At 39.8% G+C, this 26,087-nt stretch overlaps 3 protein-coding genes across 9 annotated transcripts; 2 read left to right on the top strand and 1 right to left on the bottom strand.

The window, feature by feature from the left end:
- The first annotated feature begins 35 nt into the window (after positions 1-35).
- On the top strand, positions 36-4,396 carry LOC131672256 (uncharacterized). Of its 5 annotated transcripts, none has more exons than XM_058949368.1 (5): positions 36-148; positions 2,372-2,630; positions 3,182-3,294; positions 3,364-3,574; positions 3,647-4,396. In XM_058949368.1, exons 2-5 carry the CDS (start codon positions 2,484-2,486, stop codon positions 4,136-4,138), a joined length of 963 nt encoding a protein of 320 aa, XP_058805351.1. In that variant the 5' UTR covers positions 36-148; positions 2,372-2,483; the 3' UTR covers positions 4,139-4,396. The 5 variants fall into 5 exon arrangements, with proteins under 5 accessions (XP_058805351.1, XP_058805353.1, XP_058805350.1 ...); XM_058949370.1 differs by having other exon boundaries at positions 52-138; XM_058949367.1 differs by lacking the exon at positions 36-148 and adding an exon at positions 1,091-1,230.
- A 516-nt stretch (positions 4,397-4,912) lies between these two features.
- On the top strand, positions 4,913-7,783 carry LOC131672237 (uncharacterized). Its single transcript, XM_058949335.1, has 2 exons — positions 4,913-5,142; positions 5,806-7,783. The coding sequence occupies exons 1-2, from the start codon at positions 5,075-5,077 to the stop codon at positions 6,344-6,346; spliced, it is 609 nt and encodes a 202-aa protein (XP_058805318.1). The 5' UTR covers positions 4,913-5,074; the 3' UTR covers positions 6,347-7,783.
- A 309-nt stretch (positions 7,784-8,092) lies between these two features.
- Positions 8,093-25,690, bottom strand: LOC131672270 (TRPL translocation defect protein 14). 3 transcript variants are annotated; one of them, XM_058949388.1, is made up of 10 exons: positions 25,517-25,690; positions 20,873-20,940; positions 19,182-19,219; positions 18,511-18,548; positions 14,494-14,577; positions 12,917-13,045; positions 11,595-12,068; positions 10,993-11,200; positions 10,735-10,916; positions 8,093-10,655 (listed from the first exon to the last, which is right to left on the bottom strand). In XM_058949388.1, the coding sequence occupies exons 1-10, from the start codon at positions 25,554-25,556 to the stop codon at positions 10,357-10,359; spliced, it is 1,560 nt and encodes a 519-aa protein (XP_058805371.1). In that variant the 5' UTR covers positions 25,557-25,690; the 3' UTR covers positions 8,093-10,356. The 3 variants fall into 3 exon arrangements, with proteins under 3 accessions (XP_058805371.1, XP_058805372.1, XP_058805373.1); XM_058949390.1 differs by having other exon boundaries at positions 10,473-10,655; positions 10,755-10,916; XM_058949389.1 differs by lacking the exon at positions 14,494-14,577.
- Positions 25,691-26,087: the final 397 nt, after the last annotated feature.

The raw sequence follows: 26,087 nt of genomic DNA on the forward strand, positions 1-26,087 counted from the left end.
CTCACCGAGCTTTGACTAACTAACGACGCCACATCCGCGAAACGACGGCCATCATGCTCGACCGTATTTTGACCGTCACCGACGATCCGATTGGCTCGCGCCAGCCCGAGGCTCGACTTCCGCCTGCGAGAAGCAAGAGTGAGAAAGAGTGAGAAAGAGAGAAAGAGAGAGCGAGAAAGAAACTTAGGGAGTGAGAGAGAGAGAGTGATAGAGAGAGAGGGGGGAGGAATGGAGCGGAGGGTCTGGCGCTGACTCAGGCGTGATCCGCTTGCTTGGCCACCAATTCTTTTGCTTGCTTTCTTTCTTGGTTTTTCACAAACACGACTTGAATTCTTCACTTGTACAAATAACGTGCCAAGATCGAATCTTGCGAGATTCAACTAACAATATGCCTTCAAATCAGCGGGAAAACACGCGCGAATTTCTTAGTCTCACGAAGCTCGCTCTCTTCAGTTTTTCAAGATGGAGGGAGTCTGGTATTTTTTCTCGAGTCTTTTTATCCAAACGCGTAGAGCAGCGCTTCCTTAACGCCACGTGGGTTCGAGGGTCAAATTTGAACAATCTCATTTCGCTCTACCAGGCTTCTCTTTTCTATCTTGTCAAACGTGCGAAAAAAATGGAATTTTTTTTATCGAATCTCGCTTCTTTTTCTATTATTGTTTTCATATTAAATGTTTTAATCGTAATTTTGCATTTTTTTAATTTATGCAAAACTACGTCATTACCATTTGCATAAGTAGCCGGGTACTTTACATAATTTTCAAGTTACGATTGGTTTAACAAGAGGTAACGTTGTGAATTTTCTCCATAGAAAATTCAAATTTGAAACGACGTTCGTAGGTTAAAAATAATTAACGCGCCGAAATACATGAAACACTCGGAAATGTACCAAATTACCCTGTTCTATTCAGCAAGTTATCTCTACTTATATGAATAAGACGGACTAACTGAGAAGTAAAAAGCACAGCATGGAAAATCGAGAATAGAAATGTATAGCGCGCGCGCACCATGTGCTCAAGGCTTGCGCGCCATTCAGGCATTTTTGCCGGTCAAGCACATGTTAGTATAGTTACGGTATACTGAACCGGCAGCAGGGGCCTGTTTTCTTAAAAGTTGCAGTATGCAACGTATTTAAAATCTCTTTTGCATACGACACTTGCTTATAGACGAAGAAAGCCAACGTATTATTGGTTAGCAGTACTGAGAGGATAAGAACAGTTATAAGAAAAGGTATTATATATGTTAAATAGAAAGACCGACGAGAAAAGAACGTGAAAAAAAGAAACGTAATGACAACTCACCTTGACCATATATTCTACGCCAGCAGCGGCGGGTTGCGATTCAGCCGGCGAGTCGTAATCGTCTCGCACTGATATGGATTTTCCTTGCGCTGCTTCTACGCATCTGTGCAGCTTGGCAGCAGCAGCAGTTCCTCGTGGCTTGTCTTTTCAATAGTCTGCTCGTCATCGTTCTTCCTTCGTGATGCTCGCGTTTCGTACGTCTTGGCAGTAACAGAAAACGAGAGTAACAATAATTTACTCGATTGAACTCCGTATGATAAAAAACGTGGCTCTCGTCCGGTGCCTGGAAAAACTGGGTCGCCGCCGGACAACCACTTCGATAAATGTGTCTCTCTCCTCGTCTTTCGACGATCTTCGAAGCAACACGAGTGGCGTTGCTCTCGCGGCGGGTTTTCGGCGGAGGGGCTCTCAACTTGAGTATGCACACGTGGATTTAGCCGCACTATCAACGCTCGCTCTATCGTCATCAGCGGCTCTCTATTACACTGTGTATGCATGTATGTGTATGTGTGTGCTATGTTTATGTTTATATGAATTGGTGCGCACTCGCTTTCTGAACTACGTAGTTATGAGTTGTATTGATGCAAATTTAAATTTTATTTCGCGAACTAGTTGTCTGCGGTTTTTGCAAGTTCCATGTTGTGATCTGCAATACTACTCTAGGCTACATATATTTTGTTGCTTTTATTGCTCATAAGTACTGTTTTTCTTCTTTTTCACAAAAAATAAAATACTTTTTACTCTTATCGAGACTTGCAATGTATAAATTTCAAACGTAACTAATCGAAATTTTGATATTAAAATTATTATATTAAATCTAATTTTTAAGTAGGAATTCTATAATCTTGTGGAATTACATGATATAAGTGTCTGTTACAAGCACTTTTAAAATGTTAACCATGCAGCCTTTACACAAAAGTTATCAGTAACTATAAATATCTCTTATAGCAGAAGTACATTTTCGTCATAATGCGCAAACGCAAAAAACGATGTTTTTTTTTGTCTGGAAACCCAAATGATTGTTTACCATATCCATATACTTATAAAAAATTTTCTTATTTTTATTTCAGACTTTACGCAGGTGTTGCAAGATCGCCCACGCGTACAGCTCGTAAAATACATACGTAAATTTACCGAACGCGGACTCACCCATCAACGTAGCGTCAAAGGTTTGGCAAGCAAATGGCAAGATTAATTTCGAGCGTATTTCCAGTACTAATGAACGAAAGTATTGTGTCTAAATTGCACTCCGAAGGTATCCTCACCGTTTACGATTTTATGCTGCAGAAATGCGACGCACTAATGAGAAAAACTGGCTTGACCTTCAAGGTATTTATTTGAAAATGGTGTTGTTAAACGCTCTTCGGGACGTTGCTCCGAATCGAGTATGTTGCTTGTCTATCGTCTGCTCTGTTTGAAATTTATCCCGCGTACTTGGCAAGGATATGTTTTGTGTCAACGAGTTTCGCGCGTGTGATATTATTTGCTAGCTGCCTATAGGGAGCTTGCGCGCAAATCGACATGTCTTTTTCTCGTCTATCGAAAGATTATCGCTATTCGAAAGAAAAATCGTACTTTCGAAATTCCAGAGTCCAGACGAATCGCAATTAGCTGTACTTTGCGCCAAAACATTCAAAAAGTAAGCAGGGACTTTTATTGATTGTTTGACGTGGACTTGTAAAACTAAGAAATCTTGTAAATGATCCTATTGGACTAGATACAAACTGCTGAGAAACTAATGACAAACAATTAAATTATTTATACACCTCCGTGTATGTCCGACGTCCGATTTTCGTTGTGTAGAAAGAAAAATCTTATCTCGTCTTTTGCATATACATGACAAAAAATATTACTATTTTACGCGATCAATTATTTCACAGGAAATAGAAGAAATACGTGAATATTTTTCCACGCAATTCGGATGGGAAATAACATATCCTGGTGATCTCTTTGAGCGAGAATCCAAGCAGAAGATACTAACCGGAATAAAAAAGTAACGTCATTTATTAACTCGAAAAAGGTATGTGTAAAATGATTGATAAAAATACATTTTCTGCATTAGTCTGGATGCTCTGCTGGAAGGTGGATTGGGTTGCGGTACAATTTACGAAATTTGCGGGTCTTCCTCAGCCGGGAAATCGCAACTGTGTCACTGGCTGTCGATGCACGCGACTTCCAACGGCTCCGCGGTGGTGCACTACATCGATGCCAGCAGAAACTTCTGCGCCTCGCGAATTCAAATGATGCTAGAGTCCAGACATTGCGATGATGGAGTAATGCATTTGCTATCTTTAAAATTGTTCAGTTTCAGTTGATCCATTTATAAGCATTTAATTTTCATTTAGATGATTGGATACGTTATGAGTAATATCAAAGTTTATCAGATTTGCAAAATCTACGAACTTTTCAACATACTTTATAGCCTGTCGAAGTCGCCGGATAAAGAACAAAGTAAATCATCCAAAAGGTTGATTATCGTCGATTCACTGTCAGTATTGTGCGCAATTGTTTCAAATAGAGACTTGAATCCACTTTTATGCAACGTCGCCGTCATGTGCAGAGACATCATTAATCACTCTCAGGTTGTGGTTTTGATTGTCAATACTGTGAGGTCTCAGCAAGCAGGATTGTTTTTATCTAAGGAGACTGAAAACAACTTTGTACTTCAAATTAAACCATCACTAGGAAACTATTGGTTGAATGTGCCAAATGTTAGATTGTTAATGACTCAAAAGGAGAACGGACGAAGAAAGATCGCCGTATGGAATAGTCAAGAGTTAGTAGATGAAAAAAGTTGCATAGTACAAATCAAAGATGAAGGTGTTTTTCAAATCTGACAATCTGCTTGTCTACCAATTAGACATATTACTTTGGAGGCGTAGTTTTATGCCCCCTCCCCTCAGAAAAAAGGATGAGAAAGTATCCTTTTAAGATTTTGTTGGGCATTTTGATGTTGATTCTCGATACGACCATGGACCCGTTTTTTTCTTTTCATCAATCGTCATTGTTATAGTTTACCTTTCCCGGGTAACATTACAACAGAGCACGCTGTGAGAACATGATGTCGTTGTAAAAATACACTTTTAATTAAGTCTACTCGAAGTGTCTAATAAAATTTTGTAAATATTTGCTCTCGTACCTATGCATTTCTACAATCCGGCATAATTGTAAATACGAACCGTGTGCATTTTATCCTTGGCACACGCGTCGAGTATGCTAACCTTTTAGTGAAAAAAACTATTATTATCTCCGACGCTTCCCATTTAGATTTTTCTTCACACAATCGATTCTAAAATCGTCCATACCATTAGTATCGTGGATACTACAAAATTATCAGACCTTCAATGGGGCTAACAATAAAAAAAATGTATGAATTAAAAAAAAAAAGCTTCCACGAATTCTTATAGTAAAGAACAAACTAGAGACGTATTTTTAAAGATAAAAAAATTGAATCTCCGCAGTACAGCTACGCGCAATAAGACATATATATATATATATATATATAGGTATGGGAGATTCGTCAACTCGGCAACAATATCCCCACTTTTTAGCTTTTCAATGTGTGCTGGTTGTTGGCGGACTACGATCCCCGCGCCGCACTGCGCGCACGACACCGCAAGCAGTAACCAGCAGTCGTCGCGGCACTCTTCCGCCGTGAAGGCGTACACGTCAATTTGCACGGGATAATCTCCCATATTTAATTCTAGTTTCTGTAGATTTTATCACGCACCTTTACAATATAAAGTTATCTACTTATCACAAACAAAGTAACCATGGCTTCCCTGGTACCGGACTACGGTAGTTCCGATAGCGACAGTGACGAGCTGTCCGAATCCGAATCGTAAGTTTGTTTGTATATAATGTTACCACGCAGCATCCTTCTAGCGTACTTATACGTAGATACATTAATTTCCTTCTAACCTCTGTTGACCGCAGATGTTCATTCTGCTTGTTTTGTTAATGATTTTGTGTGTTTCGACGTGCTTCACTCGTGAGTAAACAATCATGCATTCATGTTGTATATAATCAGCTTCTACGAACTTTTAAAAGCTGTTCAAGCGTGGATTTTTTGTTTTATTTTTAAACAGTTTTCTCTTTTTCAAAATATGTTTGGTCGATTTCACGAGTGGAACGAATGCAAAATTATATTATTATGAAGAATGTACGTCGCTATAAATTATATAACGTGGCATTCTGTTCTGCATTGCATACAATTAGTGCTGACTTTCTCCCTCATATCTTTTTACTCTTGCAACGACTTTCTAAGCCGAATGAACCGTAGCGTGTAACTTTGAAACTGTACGATTTTCCAAAAAATACTATTGAGTATTTGGATTCGAGAATTTCCTAACTTTTAAATCCTTTTCATTAGATATTTCTTTAAATTAATTTTGATACTCAATATTACTCCTGCGAAATGTACAGTTTCTGTTGTAATAAAAATCAATTTAAGACATATAAAAATTTAAATGATTTTTTCCAAGCTAATTTCATCATTTATCAGTTCAAAGGATGATAGAGAAGAGGAAGACAGTCAAGACAGTAAAGATGATATTCAACAAGATACTGCTTCCAATAAAAAGCTTCCATTACCTACACCAGATTTCAACAGTGCACCTACAATGAAAACTTCAGTCTTCAGTAATCCTTTTGTTGAAGCAGAGAAAGCCAAGATTGCCACTCTAGAAAAGCATGTCAAGATGACTCCTACTCTAGATGACACAAAAATGATCAATGGCAGGAAGATTTGCTGGAACTATCGCAAAGGTCGATGTCGATTTGGACACAATTGTACCTTTGCTCATGATTCTGATTTACACCGAACAGCTTCTGAATTGGAAGCTATGCGTACTCCTCAGGAAACTCTTATATGTCAAACACAGTACAATGGACAAGTGAATATCAATGAAGAAGAGGAAGTTGATCAAGAGAATAACCAAATGCACAAGCGTAAAAAAAGACCAGGCCTAAGTCAAACTCTTGTTCCTGGAAAAAAAGTTATGAAAATGTACAAAGCCCAACAGGCTAAGGCAGTTAGTAGATAAATTTAAGACATTTATCAAGTTATTATTTATTGCATCATAAAATGAGTAAAGCAATTGTGATGAGCATAGATGCTTTTTGTAGTCTGAGGACAAAGTTAACTTTAACATTTTGACTATTCAGATATATCAAAAAATTGTTTTTTGGAAGTGAATCTTTCTACATAATTGAACCAAGTGAACCAATGTCATGTATTTAATAGTCTTTGTAAAATAACAGTTTATAATTACTTTGGACGTAACAAGCAAAAGTGTCTATGTTCAGTCTGTCAATATTAAAAATTATTAGTGATGCACTCTTCATAATACAGATGAGTAGATAGTACAACCATCTTTCATGTTATATAGGCAATTTACCAAAAATGCTTGAGTAGCTATAAGTCAGCTCAATCATCGTTCATGAATTTTCCTAAAAGTTGTATAAATTATCACTGTAATCTTCAAGGTCACTGTGAAAGTTTATGTTTATAAGAAATTCTTTTTATAAACTAAGCCACAACTATACAAGAACTTAACAAGGAGCTTCAAATTATAAAATAATTATATACTCTATAACAAATTGTCTTGGGATCGAATTTTGCTCTTTTAATGTTTCCAGATATTTGAAATATTTTTTAATGGAAAACTTTTTAGACTGATAAAACAGTATAGAACTGTTTTTTGAAACATAACAAGCCTCAAAATGTTATATTACATAGAACCTTTCTGTGACGGAGGACAAGTTATGCACTGTTAAAGTTTGGGTCCAGCTATTTTCATATTACATTGCACCTCAAGAACATGATTGTTTTTAGATATTAATTAAATATATATGATTATTGGTAAATTTAATTTCCAACTTAATGCATTATATGAGGCTTCTTGTGTAATGTAGCTTCCGTCATTGTAGGGTTGAAACTTAGATAAGCAAGTATTTAAATATAACATGTAACATGGATCAATTGTGATTTACCATTCACTTGAAAAGTTATACTTCCATATGTGTACTATCAACGTCCTATTTGTAAAAAATTGTTAAAGAGTGACGAAAGAAAGTAAAGGTAGATTTTTTTCTACATAGTTTTATGATCTTAGTGAATTACTTTTTAGAATATTTTTCTCAATTTTTATCTTTTTCAAATGAAGAAGATTTCAAGAATTGTGTGATTCTTGCAAGCAATTACAATTAATGGATATTTTGACGTTTTCTAAAATTTACTATCACATGTTTTAATTTTTGTGGAAAATTTGAAATGTAGACATAAATTACTAGTCGCTAATAAATGTCTTTCATTAAATATTTCAGAGAAGATGGATTTGTACAAAAAAAATAGATATAATTATTTTAAATATAGATAACAGAGAATCATTTGACAAGCTTTAAAATTTTGTAAGTTGAAGTGTTCTACTGTAATCAAATGATTTTAACAACGAGACGTTTTTATCTTGGAAGAAATAATACTCCATTTGAAACCCGTCAGGTTTTTCCTTCCATCATTTATCCTATAATGTATTGGATGTTAATAAGAAATGTTATTTAATCTGCTTTATCATTGTTATATTTTATGTACTCTGCTGATTCTCTTTAAAAGAAAAAAAGTGATAAATAAAGTATACCGTCAATTTACTCGAGTTACTTCCGTTAAAAACCTTTGCCACTTATATCCCTTTTCTCAAAGTTCTTCCATGTTTGGGATCTACTGAATAATTTTGATTAATTTATTAACCAAAGGGTTGTAGACAAGAATATAAGATCAAAACTTTTAGCAGACAAACGACACTTTATTAATGACTATAATTACAATATAAAGTTAGATTGTATGCACCACTATGTATGTACATACTTTTGACAAGTATTTCCATTGCAACATTCATTGAAAATATATTGGTTTTTCTTTCTTTCATTTTTCTTTGCTTCACAGGCACTTCATCAGTTGTCCTTGCCAGAAGTTAAAGGGTCTGTGATAGTTTATTATTTATCATACATCAGATTGAGTCATCACAGAAAAAACGCTATACAGAAGATATTTTTTTGGTTTCACACTGTGTATGTGTAATTCTCTCTTAAAACACTATTTAATAATTGTTATGAAAGTAATCACAGCACATTTTTCAAATGGCCATTAACAAGTGGCATTTATCGTTTCAATTAACAAAAATTGAATTGAAACTTCTTTTTTTATAAGATAGCAAACTTTCACTCGCGGCAGCAATGAGTTTGAAAGAAAAAATAACTCATTTTGTTTTCAACGATATATAAAAAGTTGCTTTAAGTCACATATATGACTCTATGAAATTAAAGATTCTTCGAGTAAAAACTTTTTTCAGTTTGCAAGTTTCAGTAAAAATCGATTTAGTTTTGAAAATTGCCTCCAGAAATATGTCAGTCTGAGGTGTTGTAAAAAATGTTTCTGCCAATTGATGTGTGGAAAGTACAATTGAAGTTACTGTCTTCAGGTTTCATGATATGATCGCGTTTGTAATTTATTCATTTATTAAATACACAAAGTAATAAAATTTACTGTGTATTTAATATACAATAAGTACATAAATAATTACACAATGCAAAATTTTAAATAAGATATTCTATTTGAAGACACTTGCATTATGACCATTTGATCTAAGCAAGCTCAAAGGTAGGAGTAGTACTTCGATTTAAACATTTTCAGTTCTATTAAAGATTTTGTTTTTACACAAAATTTGATATTGAATAGATCAGGACATTGAAATACAGAATTATTAAGTACACCTAAGTGAAATTTTTATTTCAAAACTCTTGGTCTATTTTGTTCATATTATAACAGGAAAGTTCATAGAAAGTTTTATTTTTCATTTGTCATTGTTGCCACACAGTTCATAAAAAATATTTGAGGTAGAAATTACCATAAACACAGATTAACTGTTGCAATTACCAAAAAAAAATTGATCTGTATTCTACTCTTATAAAAATTATTTGGTTTGATAAATATACAATTAATAATCCTTCCAAACTTATATTGAATAAAATTTGGATGTAAAAAGTTTTTTGAAATTTTAACAATTCAGATTTGACAGTCCATTACTTCTTTGACACATTAACATTGAACTTTGTTTGAAATTAATGAAAACGATTCCAAATAATAAGATATGAAAGTTGATTTTCAATTAAGTCACGCTATTTTTTCATAAAATATATATCACAAGTATATGCTAAATTTCATGACTTATCATTGTTAAAACTAGAAAATTTAGTCCTATTCAACATGCATCTTCCATGTTTCAGCGGTCAATAATCCTCGCTAGTGTGATTGTTTTTTCTAATCACATTAACATACTACATAGAAATAAATCGAAAAGTCACATGAAAAACAAATGACATGGCTGGAGCATGTGATATGCTAATTCTAAATTTTTACTCATTTTAACTTTCTATTGACGTTTCTACGTTAGTAAAATACTTTAATATAGATGTGAATTTACGCATTCATTAGCTATCATCTGCGCCTAAAAAGTATTTTTTCATAAATTAATTATTTTGACAATAGTATTTTTAGTTACTAACTGATTTTCTTTCAATTCATTTATTTTGGATTCTCCTGAATCAAAGGAGCTAAAAACGACGTCGCTCTTATATTTTAAAAATATTAATTTACACGTAATGCAAGTAATGATCTGCTATAGCCTTAGGAACATTTCTATAAATTGATTTCAATGATTTTTGTCTCGCTGCTTAGCTAAAATTAATAAAAATGAGGACAATCTAGAGCATTGAACTAAAATCCATGGCAAAAGATTACAAAAATTATTTTATATCTACCAGTGTCCTACACTCGCACTAATACTGCAGTAAAATTGGCGGGACGTCGCTATAACGTGCAGAACGGATTAAAAAATCAATTTCTTATTATCTACAATGATTTTTTTCTGTCTTTTCGACTTATGTACTTCAATGATTGAACTAGCGATTGAAATTAGTCAGTATTTAACACGCTTTTTTTTAATGAAACCTATATTATTGCAGAAATAATTCACGAGGTATAATTGTAATGCGATCGTTAATTTACGCCATTAATAAGATCCTTTTGATGATGATTCATTTCATTGATCTTTCCGTTCACTTTGTTTTCCGTGATTGCATCACTCTTCAGACTGCACTTAGCTTCAACTTTACCGTTTGGCTGGCCGTTCTCTAATGATTTAGCCGTCCCATTTTTGCAGATAGTCGCGTCGTGATGGACTCCGTTAATTGTTCCATTTTGCTTGGCTATACTCGTGCCAATCGCGTCTATTCCGTTTTTAGTTAGTGGATTTTTAATGTCACTTAGATGATTGGTTTTCGGCGTGCTGACTGAACCTGCGAGAAACATTGCAATAAATTTAGTATCGCAGGTATATAAATATGGCTCGATCCGTTCGCTTTCACGAAGAGTTACCATTAAAGTTGTGACAGTACTTGTTGGTTTTGGTCCAGTCCTCGCGTAAGCTTAAGTTGAACATGCTGTATTCGGGTGTACCGGTAACTTCTTTCTCAATCGTCAAAAACTGAGGCAGTATCGTGTTTAGTTTGTCACTTGGCAACGCAGTGTAAGTCTCGAGCAGCATCAAGCCTTTGCACCTGTTAATTGCAGGAAAAAGGAAACTAATAAAAGAAAAGCTCTGTCTTTTGCGGCATTTGAGATAGAGAAACGTACCTAGGATGAGCAGGTTCTCGGTATATGTCCAACTGGAAATACTGGTTGTTAATGAGGAAGCAGCGACGGTGCTTGAAAATAGTGAAGTGCGAATCGTCACGCTGAGCCAGCATGTTCAAGTAGTCTCTGTGTGTCAGCTGTGTCTTGACCTCGATTACTTGACCGCACATCTTCGGCCGCCTGAGAGTGTGAATATAAGACCAGTGGCCTAAAATCCAAATAATCGTCGGAAATAGAATTTTCGAATTGGTGTTGAATAGACAAGAGTCATTAGTATTACAAAGCTGGTCAATGTGAGATATTTGTTTTAAAAACAGGACAATGTCATTCGCGTTTAACTTGGAGTTTACATCGCTGCTAATTCAAACTTCAGAACTGCGTTATTATTCTTTAAAATAACTTTAACGCGATCGGTGAATTTTGTTGAAAAACCGTGAGCTTAATAATGCAACTTTTTCACGATATCATTGCTCAGATTAAGAAACTGAACGTGCAATTGACCGAAGAAGTAACGCGCAATGAAGAAGTAACGTGCATTGGCAGACCTTCATATTCATTGAATTCACGGAATTGTAAATCGTTCGCGTATAACGAGCAGTCACCTTTCTGTCCGCGCTTCCGGAGCCTGGCCTGGGTCTTGGGATTGTTGCTCTGCAGATAATTATGCACGACATCGAAATCTTGAAAGGGCGGAAAGGCAGTATCGGGTGGCAATGGTCCTTTGACGAGAAACTTGACCTTGCGACTACTGGCCGCGAGTCGATCACCGGTGTCGATGCCGAGCTTCTGACAGACGGCCTCGATCATCCGACAGATCTTGCTCTCGAAATCCTGCGAGTTGTCGATCACGTCGAAGTAGGGGTGGCCGACCCAAGCCGAGGCGGCTTTGTAGTCCAGGTCGCGTGCCAGCTCGATACCCTCGGATCGACACGCGTGATCTTCTGTCGAGTAAAAGTCTTCGGCACCGTTGGCTGCCGACACCATGTGGATTATCTGGTTGTAGCGATTGTCGCGCAGTTCCACGTTGTTCCAGTTGTTCAATGCCATCATCAGCTCCCACTTCTCTTTCGAAATAACTGCAAGGGTTGGGTTGGGACGATTCGACATTATTCGGGCGCCACATTTCTCGAAGGTGTCCGCGATCAATCAGCTGCCGCGGCTGATCTTTTTTGCCCTCGCTCGGTAGCTTGTTCGATAATAAATTGCATTAGGCGCTCGCGCGCTCTTTTTGCGGAAAGCGGTTCGCGAGGCCGTGCGCATAAGGAGAGCGCTGCGGCCATTGCCTTAAGTCGCCGATCAAACGATTTTCTCTTTTTGCAATTACAGCCGTGCATTGGTCACGTATCGCGTTCGGACAAATGAGGGATAGGCCGAGTCATAGAGACAAGTAATTAAATCCAATTTTCCAATGAAACTATGTACGGTTAGAATTACCTTGAGCTACTCGTAATCCACGTTGTCGACGCGATGCGTTTCGCGTTACATCTTTTTAAGTAACGCGCTTGCGGAACATCGATTTTGCTCTCATCGAGGGAACAATATTTCTTATTCACTGCCCTGTAACGTTTTATTGTCGTCCGATGGGTGCGCTGTTCTCGTTTCTTTTCGATATATCGAATGTCGACAGACAATCTGAAGAAAAAGTGTCTGCTTCATCTTACACCACCAGACGGAAAAACTGTCCTTGGCGAGAAAGCGAAACTTTCGATTCGCTTTTTCGTGACCTCGCGGATACCAGATATCAAACTCATCACGGACAATAGCAACGCGTGCGTCAATCCCCAAAGAAATTACTGAAATATTGTTCCCGTGACCGTTTGCGAATAGTACAATAGTACAAATGGAAAAAGTACACCAACGCCCACCTGCCAGCACAACAGATCGTGTGCAAATTGAAACAATGTGAAACGTGGATGAAACTCACATGCAGAGGCGTCCATGGCACCACGATCACAGATAATAAGGCAATTTCTTGACAGGCTTTCGCCAAGTTGAAAGAAGCAGTTCTCAATCTGGAGCATCGTTTTCAGCAAGTTCTCTTGAAATTTGAATGCTGCAACAACAACGCAGACGCGTCAGTCAATGAACTTATCGCCGTCGCACACTGATCTCTACTCTATCTTACGTTTATTTCCTATCTACGTCAAATCTATAACATAAGCGTGTGTACCAGAACTAGCGATGTCATTATATCCAACTTTACGGCATGTCTAACGTCTTATATCCCTGTTCGGTATATTCACACGTCAGCCAAAGAATCCAAAATTACTTGTACAGCGTAAACAAGGAATATGGTTGCGCAACTGCTATTAAAATAAAGCATTCGCTTTTTTTTTCCTCTCGAGCGCAATTCATGCCTCGACATAGCAACAAGTATACGTGGAAAAGAAAGTATAGATCGTAAACAAATTTCAATGACGCCGAAAAAATACCGTTCGACACTTGGCCCTGTCGATCGTTCGATGTCGTCTTATACCGCCTACAACGTCCTCGCCAATCAAAAATAGTATCCGGCATGAATCCAATTTTATCAACAAAAAAAAAAACAAACAAACAAACAAAAAGAATTTGTTGACGAGAGATATAAGTTCGATCGACCGGTACATCGAAGGTTCAAGGCGAAACCGCGAAAGTGTCCAAACGGGTTTTCGTATTAATGCAGGATAGTAATTGATTATCACACTTGGGCTATTTATTTGATTTACAACCCGATGATGTAGTTGGGATGAATCGGTGGATTTTGACTAGTTTGAGTTAGCTATTCTTGTTCTGTTCGAATGTCCAATCGAGAATGCAATAACGTTGAAAAAGTCAATTTTCATACAGAAAATCTTTCTCATTTTTATTGCCTTTGCATTAACACTGATTATAACTTCGTTATTCCGTGGAGCAAATTGAACATCCAATAGTATTATCGAATCGCCAGCGACGACGCTGATTACTTCATTAAAGCACGAGCGGATTTTTTTTACTCTCGGTTTAAAATAGAAGCCGTCGCGATAAAAAAAAAAAAAACAAAACAAAAAAACCCAGCCACCTGCTTCGTAATTCACATTCACGTGTCCAAGCGTGTAAAGTCACAAATCACGTTTCATTAGCCGGATAATCGCGAGCACATCAAGTTTGCGAGATAATTAACGTTGATTATCCAATAAAACGAGTTAGCGATAAGCCGCTTACGCGCGCGCGCGCGTACCGTTACGCGAACCTGATTTTCAAGCTGGATGACATTGTAGCCCCGACGAGACGCGACAGCTCAGTTAATTCTTTTCCCGCTGAAAGGCCATACTGGTGAAAATGCGCTGCGATCTAGGTATACGGCACAATACCATAGCGCTTATGCAACACAATCAACTGCTCGATCGACCACAAATCCAAGCGTCTCTTCTCTCGCCGAGAAAACGAGAGGGGTTTTTCGAAGCTCGGCAGGGCATAGCGTTACACTGGCGCGTGCAAAGGAGAGAGACGAGCGACTTTGCGATGGACGCTACTTGGACTCACCCTCGTAAGAACCAACCGAAAGGAACATCGGCCACTTTATTCCGGTTCTCGCCGAACTCTTCCAATCTTCGACCAGCGGTTCAGCTACAAATCATTAGTGTTGGTTTCTTCCTCCTCGATCTTTTGTTCGTTCGCTAACAATTCCGAATCACGTCCACGGGAGAAAGGAAGACAAGCTCGGCATTTCCGTCCGTTAAATACTCTCTTTCACCGCGACGGCCTTGCTCGACCTTGACCGCGCTCCCGCGGCGGCGGCGCCGGCTCGCTCGCGCGATTCACTTTCGCGCGCCCAGCACGTACGTGCGCTTGTTCGCCCGCTGCGCGCAGCGGACAGCAGTGCGGTTTCTCGAGCGCGCGCTTTTCCGGCACTTTCAAAGTCGCCGAAACGCAGCCTGGCAAATCGCCGTCACAGCGGGCTACCGTCGGTTAGGATCGCGTTTGCTCGTTATACAGAAACTGATCAAGAAAAATCGCGCGCGAATCGGTTCGAAGTTTAATTTGCCATAATTCAGCCGAGCGATTTTTGCAAGGCCTCAAAATCTGTGACCTCGGTCGTATTGTAATAAGTCGCAAATACGTCCGTACGTGTGCGCTGCGACGGCAAGGCGAACGTTGATTAGACTTCGCGCTAACTGCGCACAAAATAATTCTCTAGCTTTCAATTGGAACTCTGTGCTAGCTTTCGCCCTTTTCCGGATTAATTTGACGAAATGCAGTGGTTGGCTAAATGATTGTCGTTCTGACACGAGTCTTAATTGTCAATGTGACTATCTCGCAAACTAACGATGATTGCCAATTCTGTAACTGCAACTTGGCAGCTGGTGTCGAGACGCGAGCATTTTCAAGGTATCACTATGCTTTTTTCGAATCTATGGCTGATTGCCGCTCCGAACTGAGATTAAGAATTGTTTGTTGGACAAGAGCAAAGAATCCATACCAACCTCTGTAGCATGAATGACATACATTTACATCGATATTTAACAAAAATTATTTAGTAAATAATTAGAGGTAAGTAAATAAATGTATATATACATTCATTTACTTATCTCTTACATTTATGGTTTGATAAAAGTCGTAATAATTATTGCTACTAATAATCATTAATGAAGGACTAATAATTATTATTATGATATTTAAGATAATATGAATTATATCAAATAAAATATTACAATGTTGAAGAGTCCTATAAATAATTAATTTAAATGTTCTTTAATGGCAAAGTAAATGTAAGTGACATTGACATATCAAAAAGCATTATACTCGACATAAATTTTTTTGAAACAAAGATTATGTAGCAAAGATGAAAATTTGTATTTATTTTACAACGTATAAAAATGATATGAAATTATTACAATAATTTTTTAAAACAATATTAATGTGAATACATAAAATTTCAATTTATTCAGCAGTCATTTATGCTACAGATGTTGGTATGACTATACTTAAGGTAGTTTGAGGTGAATTTCGACAAATGGACCGACGTCGCTCAGTCGGGAGCCGATGCATTTCGATTGCGCGGATACTGCGGACGCAGCCAGTACGTAACAAGGTCTGCCCGACAATATTCCGGGTTCAGGCGACACTGGCCGTGAAGTTGGCTGGTCATCGATTCGCGACCTTGAATGCAAAGCGCTCGTCAATTTCTCACCCCCCGTCAGCTGTCTCACGCACGAACGAACGAGCTTTCGCCTCGCCTCACTTCCCCGGCGTTCCACGCGACATACGCGTAATTGGACTCGTTGGACGCCTCTCGACGCGACGCGCTGTTTGCCATTGGGAGCGGTATCATCCGAATCTTCGTCAATCGCGGCGCTACCGCGCGAAAACGTAGCGCGGGTGGATCGGCGACGGGGCCGAAGGGTTTCGCGGTTGCGCGACCGGCCGTGGCAAACAATAAAGTCCGCGAGAGCGTTCCAGTCGACGCTCGCGGCTCCGCGAGGAGAAGACGCTCGCGGGCCGGCTGCGCCGAAAATAGCCGTTGCGCGCGCGCGCGTTCGAGGAACGGCTCGCTGCGGCGCGATTGGTCTCGGCTTAGCGCGGGAAGCGGCCCGCAGAGAAACAATGCGAAAGGCGCGCGCGCGATCTTTGGAGGAGCTCCAAATAGCGGATGACGACGCGCCGCTTGTTGCGTGGTAAACAAGTCGCGCGGGTGTTGCGTCAATTACCGAGACGCGGGTGTGTCGCACGAGAGCAGCGGCAAGTGCGCCAATCGAGCGCTCCGCCGGGGTGGACACACGCTTAATTGCAGTTGTCGTGCGTTTTTTTTTTCTCTTTTTTTTTTGTTCTTCTCGAACGCCACGGTCGTTACGTAAGCGGCGCGTCGCTCGAAAAATTTATAAATAATACGGTGGTCCGCCTGCGGGCGGCGTCGTCTCGATGCGCGAACACTTTTCCGGGCGTAAATTTCGCCAAAGCAGATCGACTGTACGCGAGTGCGGAAGGTGCGACCAATTGTTAGCCTGCTCGTTTATCAAATGGTAAGTCATCGCGGCGAATCAAGCTGATTAGTAGCCGCACAGATCGTACATCAGTTAGGCTATTTCAGTTGAAATCTAGGTTGTTCGGCGAAGTTGACGCAAGTACTTTTGAGCGACGAGCAACCAATGGATTTTCCAATTTGACGATGAAAAAGAGCCGTATATAAATCAAACGTCACTGTTCGCGCCGATTGTCAAGTGTGCAGCTCAATGCTGAAGGGATGGCGTCAACTAGTTGTGGCTTAAGGTCTCTGCACGCTTTTTCGATGGCTACAAGCCAGACAGGAGCAATCCATTTTCATTGAAAGCCCACTTTGAGAAACCTCAAACGGGAACTATTTTAGTCCGCGAAACTTGGGCTTTATTTTTTCCAATTCGTCACGACGGTAAATCAAGAACCTCGAAAGGGTAATTTTTGATGATCGTTTGGCGGTTCTCGCATCAAACTGGTACAGCAATTGTTCTCTCAACTCGATATATTCTCTCGAGACTCAGTCGAAGGCATAATCGAATTGTCGAGATTAATATCGCTCGCCTTCGCACTTGCACGACTCACGCGGCGCGCAGTACAAGAAAGGAAGCCAATAGAAAGAACAATCCGTTGTACCGGAAACCCAGCGAGTGTAATACAATGTGCTCCGCTCGACTGTTCAAGGTCGACATTTTCTTTTTCTTCGGCGTAGCTTTGCGTAATCGGCCGAACGCCCCAACGAATGCCTATACTCGCCGCAGTCGCTTTGTGAGGAATTCTCGCTGCGCTGCAATCGGCTCCAGAAGAAAATTGACATTGCATAATCGAGCGCTTGCAATTTCAAGCAATAAAGTGCCTCGGCATCGGTACACATCAATTCAAATTCAATTGTAACAGTTGCCGCCAGACTATCGAGCTTTAATGTACAACGAGCCCGCGAATTCACGTAATCGATACGTAAGAGATTTTCCATTTGCGAATTCACGTAATCCTCGCGATTTTCGTTCGTCAAAGTGTCTGCAATAGTTAGCCACGTGACGACGTCGACAAAAAAAAAAGATGAAGGGGAAAATCGGAGGGGACGGCCGTACCGAACGCGTAGTTTTTGGCAACCGACCATCGCCCAAACTGGGCGAGAGCTTTCCTTGTACAATTTCTTATTATAACAAAATGCAAAAATTCACAGACTAGCAAACACTGTTCTACTACAATACCGTAAACACCGCGAATTCTGTAGCACACGCTTATTTATAAGCCATTTCTTATTTTACCCAGTGTGTGATCTTATCGACTTCTTAATATATCGACTTGGTGTATTGGTAAACGCGGCTATAACAAACTATTTTCAGTTTTGGAAAATATGCGAGACATCCGGGAAAAATTCGGCTACTGTGCTTATGTGTAGCAGTGTCGCAACAGCAATTTATATTCTTTATTTATGAGTTCTCTGAGGCAAGAGTGATCGGTGTAAAAACGTTTCGTCAAAATATTGAATATATAGATAAGCCGAGGGAAATACTTTTGTCATTTCTAGCCGCGAGTAGAATAGGGATGGAAAAATCAACTTACCCTGCTCTGCATTCAGGTCTGAAAATTTGATACCGCCACTGAAATCGAAAAAGCAGACGAATGATGAATCTATGACCGGAAATGTTTGTATCCCTAAATGTGATTTTGTTTTAAAAGGTTCTTCTTAATTAACATTTTTTTATTTGTTTTTATTTCGGAATAGCTCTTACTTTTTAAATAACAAAATTTACTAGAAGATTATTTGTCAAAATCAGTTATGTATTACAAGTTTTAGACGTTAACGAAACATTGAACTTTTTATAAATAATTGAAAATATATATTCATCCGATAGAATCAACAGGCAGCGGGAAAAACATTATTTTTCATTTTATAATTGTTTGAAAACAAAAAAATTCAGATACAAAGAAATCTTACTTTTTAAAGTATAATCTGTCGATGGAATATCGACGATACCATTATTTGGATACAATTGAATCGAACAAATTTTGTTTAATGTTGATTTTGATTAAGTTTGAGCGTATTTTCTCAATCAAATATTTCAGAATGTGAAGTTATGTCAAAATATTGACAATATGAATAAGAAAGAATCAAATTTTGAAAATGTTGTTTGTCAAATAAAAGATAGTTGTTACTTTGCGATAATGCGGGATATGAATTCCCGGTCAATATAGGCAATTGCGAAGTTTGTTAGCGTGTAATTGTGGCATACCTGAGCAGCACGGTCGCTGTCTCGGGGACACGGAACACCTGAAAAAGAAGACAACCACCACTCTATCGAATCCACAACGAAGCTGACAACCCCAAAACCAATTTTTCTTTTTTTTTTCGTTTTTTTTTTCATTGCTCAAACATTATTTGCCAGAAAAAAGTGGCAAGCAAAGACTTTTGCATTTTTGTTCGTTGGCATGACGAAATTGTATCCAACATTTTTCAATTGAGCATAAACCAATAAGATTTGCATAGATACTACAGCGAATTTGACGTTTATCATCATTTCAGATGTTATTATTAGTTTATGAGACTTATACCGTGACTGAAAAAATGTTTGTACTGAATTGTTAAAATGAAAAAAAATTTGTAGCAAGAAACAGATAGACATAATAATAATTTAGGTATGATTAACATAATTTTTTTAACGTACTTTGAAAGATGTTACATAATAATGGAAAAAATTACAATTAATGATTTCGGATCCGAAATTACGTAAATAACTACTTTAAAAACAAATAAAAAAATATATTTTTGAAGGTTCATGTCAACTGTGCGGTCTTCTTGCACAATCAGCTAATTAATTTTCATGCTTCACTTTTTTCAAGAACATGAAGTAAAAGACCAACAAAGCTTGGAATTATTCAGTGATCGAACATAAATATTCAATTTAAGAGACGATATTTAACATCGGCTATAAATTATAATAAAAACCGAACCTTGAAACAAATTGGAATAAACAAACAATATCTTTAATTTATCACGGTTGTTAAGCGATGATTTTCTCTCTCAAGATGATACGTCGCCGATGCTATTACGACGTATTTGTCACCTGGCATTCACTGCGAAAAAATACCATAAAAATTGCGAAGCATCAACAAAATGAACACGACGTCGGAAAAGTTGGCGTTGATAGCTGTTTCAAACAAATCAATGATTCACTATTATAATAATCTTCCATTGTAAGATCTGTTGATTATCGGTTTGAAATTGACACGATGTCATAACGAGAAAAGTCCCGCGATGATAATTGTTGCATATGCATTTACGGAAAGTTTAGGTGCTTATATCTGCGCGGAAGAATTTTCCCGTGATGCATATCAACAATTCACAAGGCAGGTTTCACAATGCGCGTTAATAAACAAAAATAAGAGCTTTTCCTCAAGGTACAACGACTCGTGTGCCTGATAAGAAGCACTCTCTCACTTCTGTTCGCATCTATCAACAGTTAGATGTCTATTGAACACAATAATTACACACATCTGACGTGTAATTATCGTCACTGCCTGTTAAAATACTTGAATGATATTACAAGTATATTATGCCAGTCTTATTGGTTTATACGACCGCATATTGATACCTATAAAGAATCTTTTTCTTGAACAGCGAACAATTCGAAGACAATTTGCTCTTGCATATCGAAAAAGTAGATAATTAAAAAAGGGTTTATCAATGAGCAGAATTGGTAGCAGAAGATAGAAGAGGTTCAATCAATTTCTTTTACTTTTTTTGTCTATTTTAATGTTTCAATAGAGATGACGAACTTTGATATGTTTTGTCAAAAACGTTAATAATATTGCAGACAAAATTTATATGATGAACCGTTAGCTTTAAAAAACATTCGTTAATTAAAAGTCAAGTTACTCTATAGATGTAGACGCGCAAAATAATTTATTGAATAAATCTGCCCACCTTCCATCCCAGGTTCTCAAAAAACGTGCACAGCCGGGTCTGTCCGGTAGTTTTGCCTCCGCATGGTCCTGTGAAAAAGAAAAAAACAAGCAATTACTTAGAAAGATAAGCTCGTGCATTTTGATTATCTACATTAGTTTAGAAGCCGAAAGGCCCATGGGGGTTAACGAATTCTACCCAAATGCACTTTGTATGTTTTGAGCTGTTTTAAACACGAATTTCAATAGTACCTTACTCAATAATCAACAGTTTATTAATTATTAACAATTTCATTGTTTAAATGGCCATAATTAATTTATTAATCAACCAATGTTTTCATTTAATTTCTTTATAACTAATATAAATTTCTTGATAAACCGGATTTCTAGATAAACCGCCATCAAAATTCGCGTTTCGCGCACGTTAAAATTTTTTATATCTACTTATATTATACAACTAATTTGTTAATAATGCTATTTCACTGTGATGTGCTACAAATATGATTTTTATGTATTTTGTCTTGAAGAACACGAAATTGGATGGTGGCTTATTTAATAATGCACGGTTAATTCGTTTTTTTTTTTCAGAATTGAACAAGTTAGATAGATTCAAACAATGGCAGTCAACGGAAACTAAGACCGCAATATCTCAAGTTCTATTCGACATTTTTCGGATTTGAAAAAGCCCATAGATTATGTATGATTTGGAATATTGCTCTTGTTGATAATTATCTGTTGATTATTGAGCAAGCCATTATTAGGATTCAGGTTGACAGCTCAAAATACATAAAACGTAGTTGGGTGGAACTTATTACCCCCCATCGGCCACAAGAGTCCCTTTGGCTCCAAAGGCTACATAGCATGCCGCAAATGAGGAAATGATGGAAAAGCATAAGCAATGATTTGGCAAATATAACTGATTTTATTTTTGTATTTTGATATTTTTGTTTTATCCGTTATATAGAAGTCTAAACGTCTGCTTCTATCGTATCAACGACACGTTGGCTAATTGATTGCTCAAGAACTCGTGAGCTTTTGGCAGAGTATAATACAAATTGAGGACACCTTTGTCAACATTAATTCAACGAACACAGCTAGGGAGCGAAAAAACAATCGAGGAAGTCAATGGCAGCGTCGCGCGATTATGATGTATTGACGAAGCGACAAGAGGGAGAGCGTGTGAGAATTCAGAACTCTCCGATAAAACTTGAGTGACACACAATGATATTAATCGCGACGAATATACGACGCGTGTCTGTACGCGAAGAGTCGCCAATTGAATCAACATCGAGGTGTTACCAGTTACGCCACTCGGATTGGAAACCTACTGGAATGCTGTTTGTAAACTATTGGAATCATACTGTACTGTGTGGTCAGATGTGCGTAACTACGGTCAAAGTAAGAGAGTGAAATTTTGAGAATGAAACTTGAAATCTAAGCGCTTGCATGCAAGCCACAACAACGAAGTACTGTGTTCATTCATCAAGATCTTCGGTTACAAAGCATCGTTGTGTCCACGCAAGCCAAACTCTTTCTCTCTCTCTCTCTCTCTCTCTCTCTCTCTCTCTCTCTCTGCCCTTCTCATGACACCGGGTTTAATTGTCTTTTTTACTCTGAAACATTCGCGAAAGATAATCGGCGGCATTACGTGACGCTCGCTGGCTGACACGACGTTGGCGCCGGCTCGTTACTCAAGACACACACACCGCTGCACATTTTTCGCGTACTTGACTTTGGAGCGACCGACAGCTTTCTCTGCCTCGAATAAAAATCTATTTAAAAAGGCTTTGTTAGGCTTCGTTGCGTACCGAAGCTTGAATAATCGACACGAAAGACTCGGCGACAATGCTGCAAACATATAAAAGCTCGGCGACGAAACGTCAGCACAAATTATTTCGAGCTTCAGATGCACTGGAATGCATTGGAACGAATGTATTTTCGATTGGACCATCAGTATTACCGGCACACGTCAGCGGTGTAATTGCATTTCTTTCCGGGCAAAGTCGCGCTTTTTACAAAAACAGATCGACATTGCAGTTCACCAAAGCGTGCTGATTTGCCGCGCGTAATACATCGTAACTGTGCGCATATACGTGGAGTTGCGCTCGGCAATGGAACAGTTGCCTCGAAAGGTGTCGTATAAGTGAGTGTAAAAATACTCGCGAACGACGCACCCGCGCGTCAGCTAGTCCACTCGAAAAATCACGTATACGCATCAAGCCGAGAAACACGTCCACGCGAGAACTATGCGACAAGCGAATGCCGATGATCGTACGCCAGAGGAACGAAAACCGCCCGTATTTCCATGCGCCTTGACGCGGAGAGGTGACTTGCGCAAGATTGCGCGGAGATCCCCCTCCCCCTCCCCCCAACCCCGGCCATCGTTATCAAAGTCCGCTGACTTGTCGCCGCTATCAAATATTGCTTGTTCGACTCTAATTGCCCGCACGCGCTCTTATCGCTCGCGAGTTTTTCTTGTAGCCTTTTATCGCGTAGTAATTTTTGTTGTATTGACACTTAATTCGCCGGTGACGAGAGAGGAAGGGGCAAATCCATCGAGACGTTCTTTTGACCGAGGCGGAGAGGTTCCACGGCATGCGATCCTCGGATCCGGGAAGCACGCGACGCAATAACGTTCCATTCGGAAACGTACGGCATGCCTCCTTCTCGGTGTCATCGTTTTCAAGTTAAGCCAAGCAGCGCTCGATTAGCACGAACCATTCCGACTATTTTGACATGGCAAGTTTACTCTCGTCTCGCGTATCCTTCTTTTATCACTGTGAAACAATGGTACCACACACAATTAGTATAGACTCTTTGCAATGGGCCTTTGTGATTTGTTCAGTTTGCGAGAGATAAGGGCACGATTGGAAATTGTGAGCATTGCATACAGTCTGCAAATGAAAGAGAGAGAGCAAGGGCTTATTGGGTTGGATTGTTGGAAATACCTGACGGTTACGTCACCGTGGAGGCAGCATGTGCCTTTAATGACTATGTTTAGTTTTCTCAGTGGCCACGTAGAGCTCGATGATGTTTTTATAAAAGCAAAGGACGAGGAAATAGGCGTGGCAACGAGGAACAGTTGACAAATCAATCGGAAAAAGTGCCAACTGCTGCGCCGAAATGTGGAGGATCTCGGTCGTATAATTGATCGTCAATCGCGTGATATGCACCTTTGCTACACGGAAACAGGCAAAAGAAAAAGATCTGCCGAAGACAACGAACGTTATACTCGATCGCATTGAAACAATAGGAGCGACCAAATCAGCTGGGGCTCAAGATTTTTGGGCAGCGCTTTGGCCATCCACAGCGCGTAATCACGAAATGTCAAAGCTGTGGCAATGACAGTGGAAGCCACACGAGAATAACTCGGGCGGCAAAATGCCGATCGCCCCGAGAATCAGCTTTCGAGCAAATGGAGAGAGTGCAGCCGGGGAACGCAAGTGTTCACAGCGGGAAGCGATTTTGCGCACTTTGACAACGATAACAGGAGCCGGAACTGAGGATCCATTATGTTGGTCCATTCACTCAAGGACAAAAGTTAAAGCTCGCGATCGTTACGACGTTGAGAACAATTGGCGGTGACGAAGGTTCGCCAATGGCATAGGCATCGACCGACCACGTGAAGCCCCCCGCCTATGGGTTTTCGTGGCGAGCACTTAGGCAGCAATGGAAAAGGGAAAACTCGCCGCTGAAAACTGATCGAGCGATAGTGGCGATGGACGAGCGAACGAGCGAGAGAGAGAGAGAGAGAGAGAGAGAGAGAGAGAGAGAGAGAGAGCAACGCTTGTTTATTTGCGTGAGAGTTATGCTGGAGAGCGTAGGCACTAGTAAAAGAGGGAATTCCTCCCCCGAATAAGCCTGAGAGTGGGGGCCCGAAGCGGTCTTTTGTGCAACGCCGAAACACATCCCTTACTGTTTGCTTCTTTGTATCGCGAAAGCGCGCGGTTGGAGTCCGATTGGTGTCGTGTCAGCAATAACAATCTGCGCGTGTTGATTGGCCATCCTGTCACCCTGATTAACATCGTTCCACATCCTCACTACGCCATATCAAAGCAAGAAATGAAAAGCGCGATCGAGGCTTATTGACAAGTCTGAAGTTTAACGGCCCGTTTCGTCTTTCGTCGCCGGCAACGGTAATAGTAATAACGCTAAAAGCCGCGTGCACGTTGTAAATAGAGAGCACGAAAATTGACGAAGAGAAGAAGAAAATAGAACGCAGTCGCGATAACGCGTGCGCGTTTTTTTTTCTTTTTTTCTTCCCGCGGCCGTGAGCCGAGAGTTGCACCCTCTGCCGCACGAGCAAAACGAAAATATAGACGAGTAAATGTGTCCAGCAACGGGCAGAGAGCCTCACAGGTGCGTGTCCTCCGCGTACAGTTTGTAGGCTGATCGATAACGCGAACCGCGACGTTCACACGGCAAGAAAGAGCCGAGCAAAGAACGTTGTCGCACGTGGACTTACTCGATGGAAATTATCGCAAATATATATGTATGCGTGTGTGTGTGTATATCTGTATATATACATATATATATACACACACATATATACACAGGTAGCGCGTACTTCCGCGACCGCGGTGGAGCTGAACTAGACATTAAACATGCACGATACATAGAGCAAGTGCGCAGCACACGCGAAAACGACGGGGAAAAAAGAACTCACCTCCCGTGAGCACGAGCTTGTACAGTCTCTTCTGCTCCATTTTGTCGCTGTAGCTTGTAACAGCTGAGCTACGCGTGTGATTAGCCCTCGAGTCGACGACGACTGGATGCGGCGACGCCACAATCGATGATCGTAAGGAATACGAAGGATTAAAGTGGCCCCGCTTTCGGCAACTTGCTGCTGTGTACTGATGCACGCATCTGTCCACCTGCCTCCTCCGCGCCTCACCTTCTTTTGATGAAGCAGGCAGGCCGAAAGATGTGACTGCCGATGCTGCTGCTGCTGCTCTGCTGCTGCTGCTGCTGCTGCTGCTGTTGCTGCTGCGCTCGCCGTTGGCGGCTCTCTTCTCTGGGGGGGACGAGCCGCTGCGCGGCCTCATTTATAGCCTCGAAGCAACTTGGTCTGCGCGCGCATGTGATAGTTGCGCGCGGACGATTTGTATTCTTTTTTTTCCCCACGCGAGCGAGCTTTTATACACACACCACGTGCGCGCCATCCGCAAACTGCAATACCACATAGTGCGCGACTAATGTGATACCAAACATACTCTGCCTTGATTGATTTAATAGCT

The sequence above is a fragment of the Phymastichus coffea genome, unplaced genomic scaffold (genome assembly GCF_024137745.1).
Source record: "Phymastichus coffea isolate CEN01 unplaced genomic scaffold, Cenicafe_Pcof_1.1 PCOF00146, whole genome shotgun sequence".
Lineage (NCBI taxonomy): Eukaryota > Metazoa > Arthropoda > Insecta > Hymenoptera > Eulophidae > Phymastichus > Phymastichus coffea.

Coding starts and splice junctions, on each gene's coding strand:
- LOC131672256 (XM_058949368.1), top strand. CDS start 2,484: ATGGCAAGATTAATTTCGAGCGTATTTCCAGTACTAATGAACGAAAGT. Junction 3,295..3,363: donor ATACTAACCGGAATAAAAAA/GTAACGTCATTT, acceptor TTTCTGCATTAG/TCTGGATGCTCTGCTGGAAG. Junction 3,575..3,646: donor CCAGACATTGCGATGATGGA/GTAATGCATTTG, acceptor ATTTTCATTTAG/ATGATTGGATACGTTATGAG.
- LOC131672237 (XM_058949335.1), top strand. CDS start 5,075: ATGGCTTCCCTGGTACCGGACTACGGTAGTTCCGATAGCGACAGTGAC. Junction 5,143..5,805: donor GAGCTGTCCGAATCCGAATC/GTAAGTTTGTTT, acceptor ATCATTTATCAG/TTCAAAGGATGATAGAGAAG.
- LOC131672270 (XM_058949388.1), bottom strand. CDS start 25,556: ATGGAGCAGAAGAGACTGTACAAGCTCGTGCTCACGGGAG. Junction 18,549..19,181: donor ACAGCGACCGTGCTGCTCAG/GTATGCCACAAT, acceptor TTTCGATTTCAG/TGGCGGTATCAAATTTTCAG. Junction 14,578..18,510: donor AGACCTGAATGCAGAGCAGG/GTAAGTTGATTT, acceptor AATGATTTGTAG/CTGAACCGCTGGTCGAAGAT.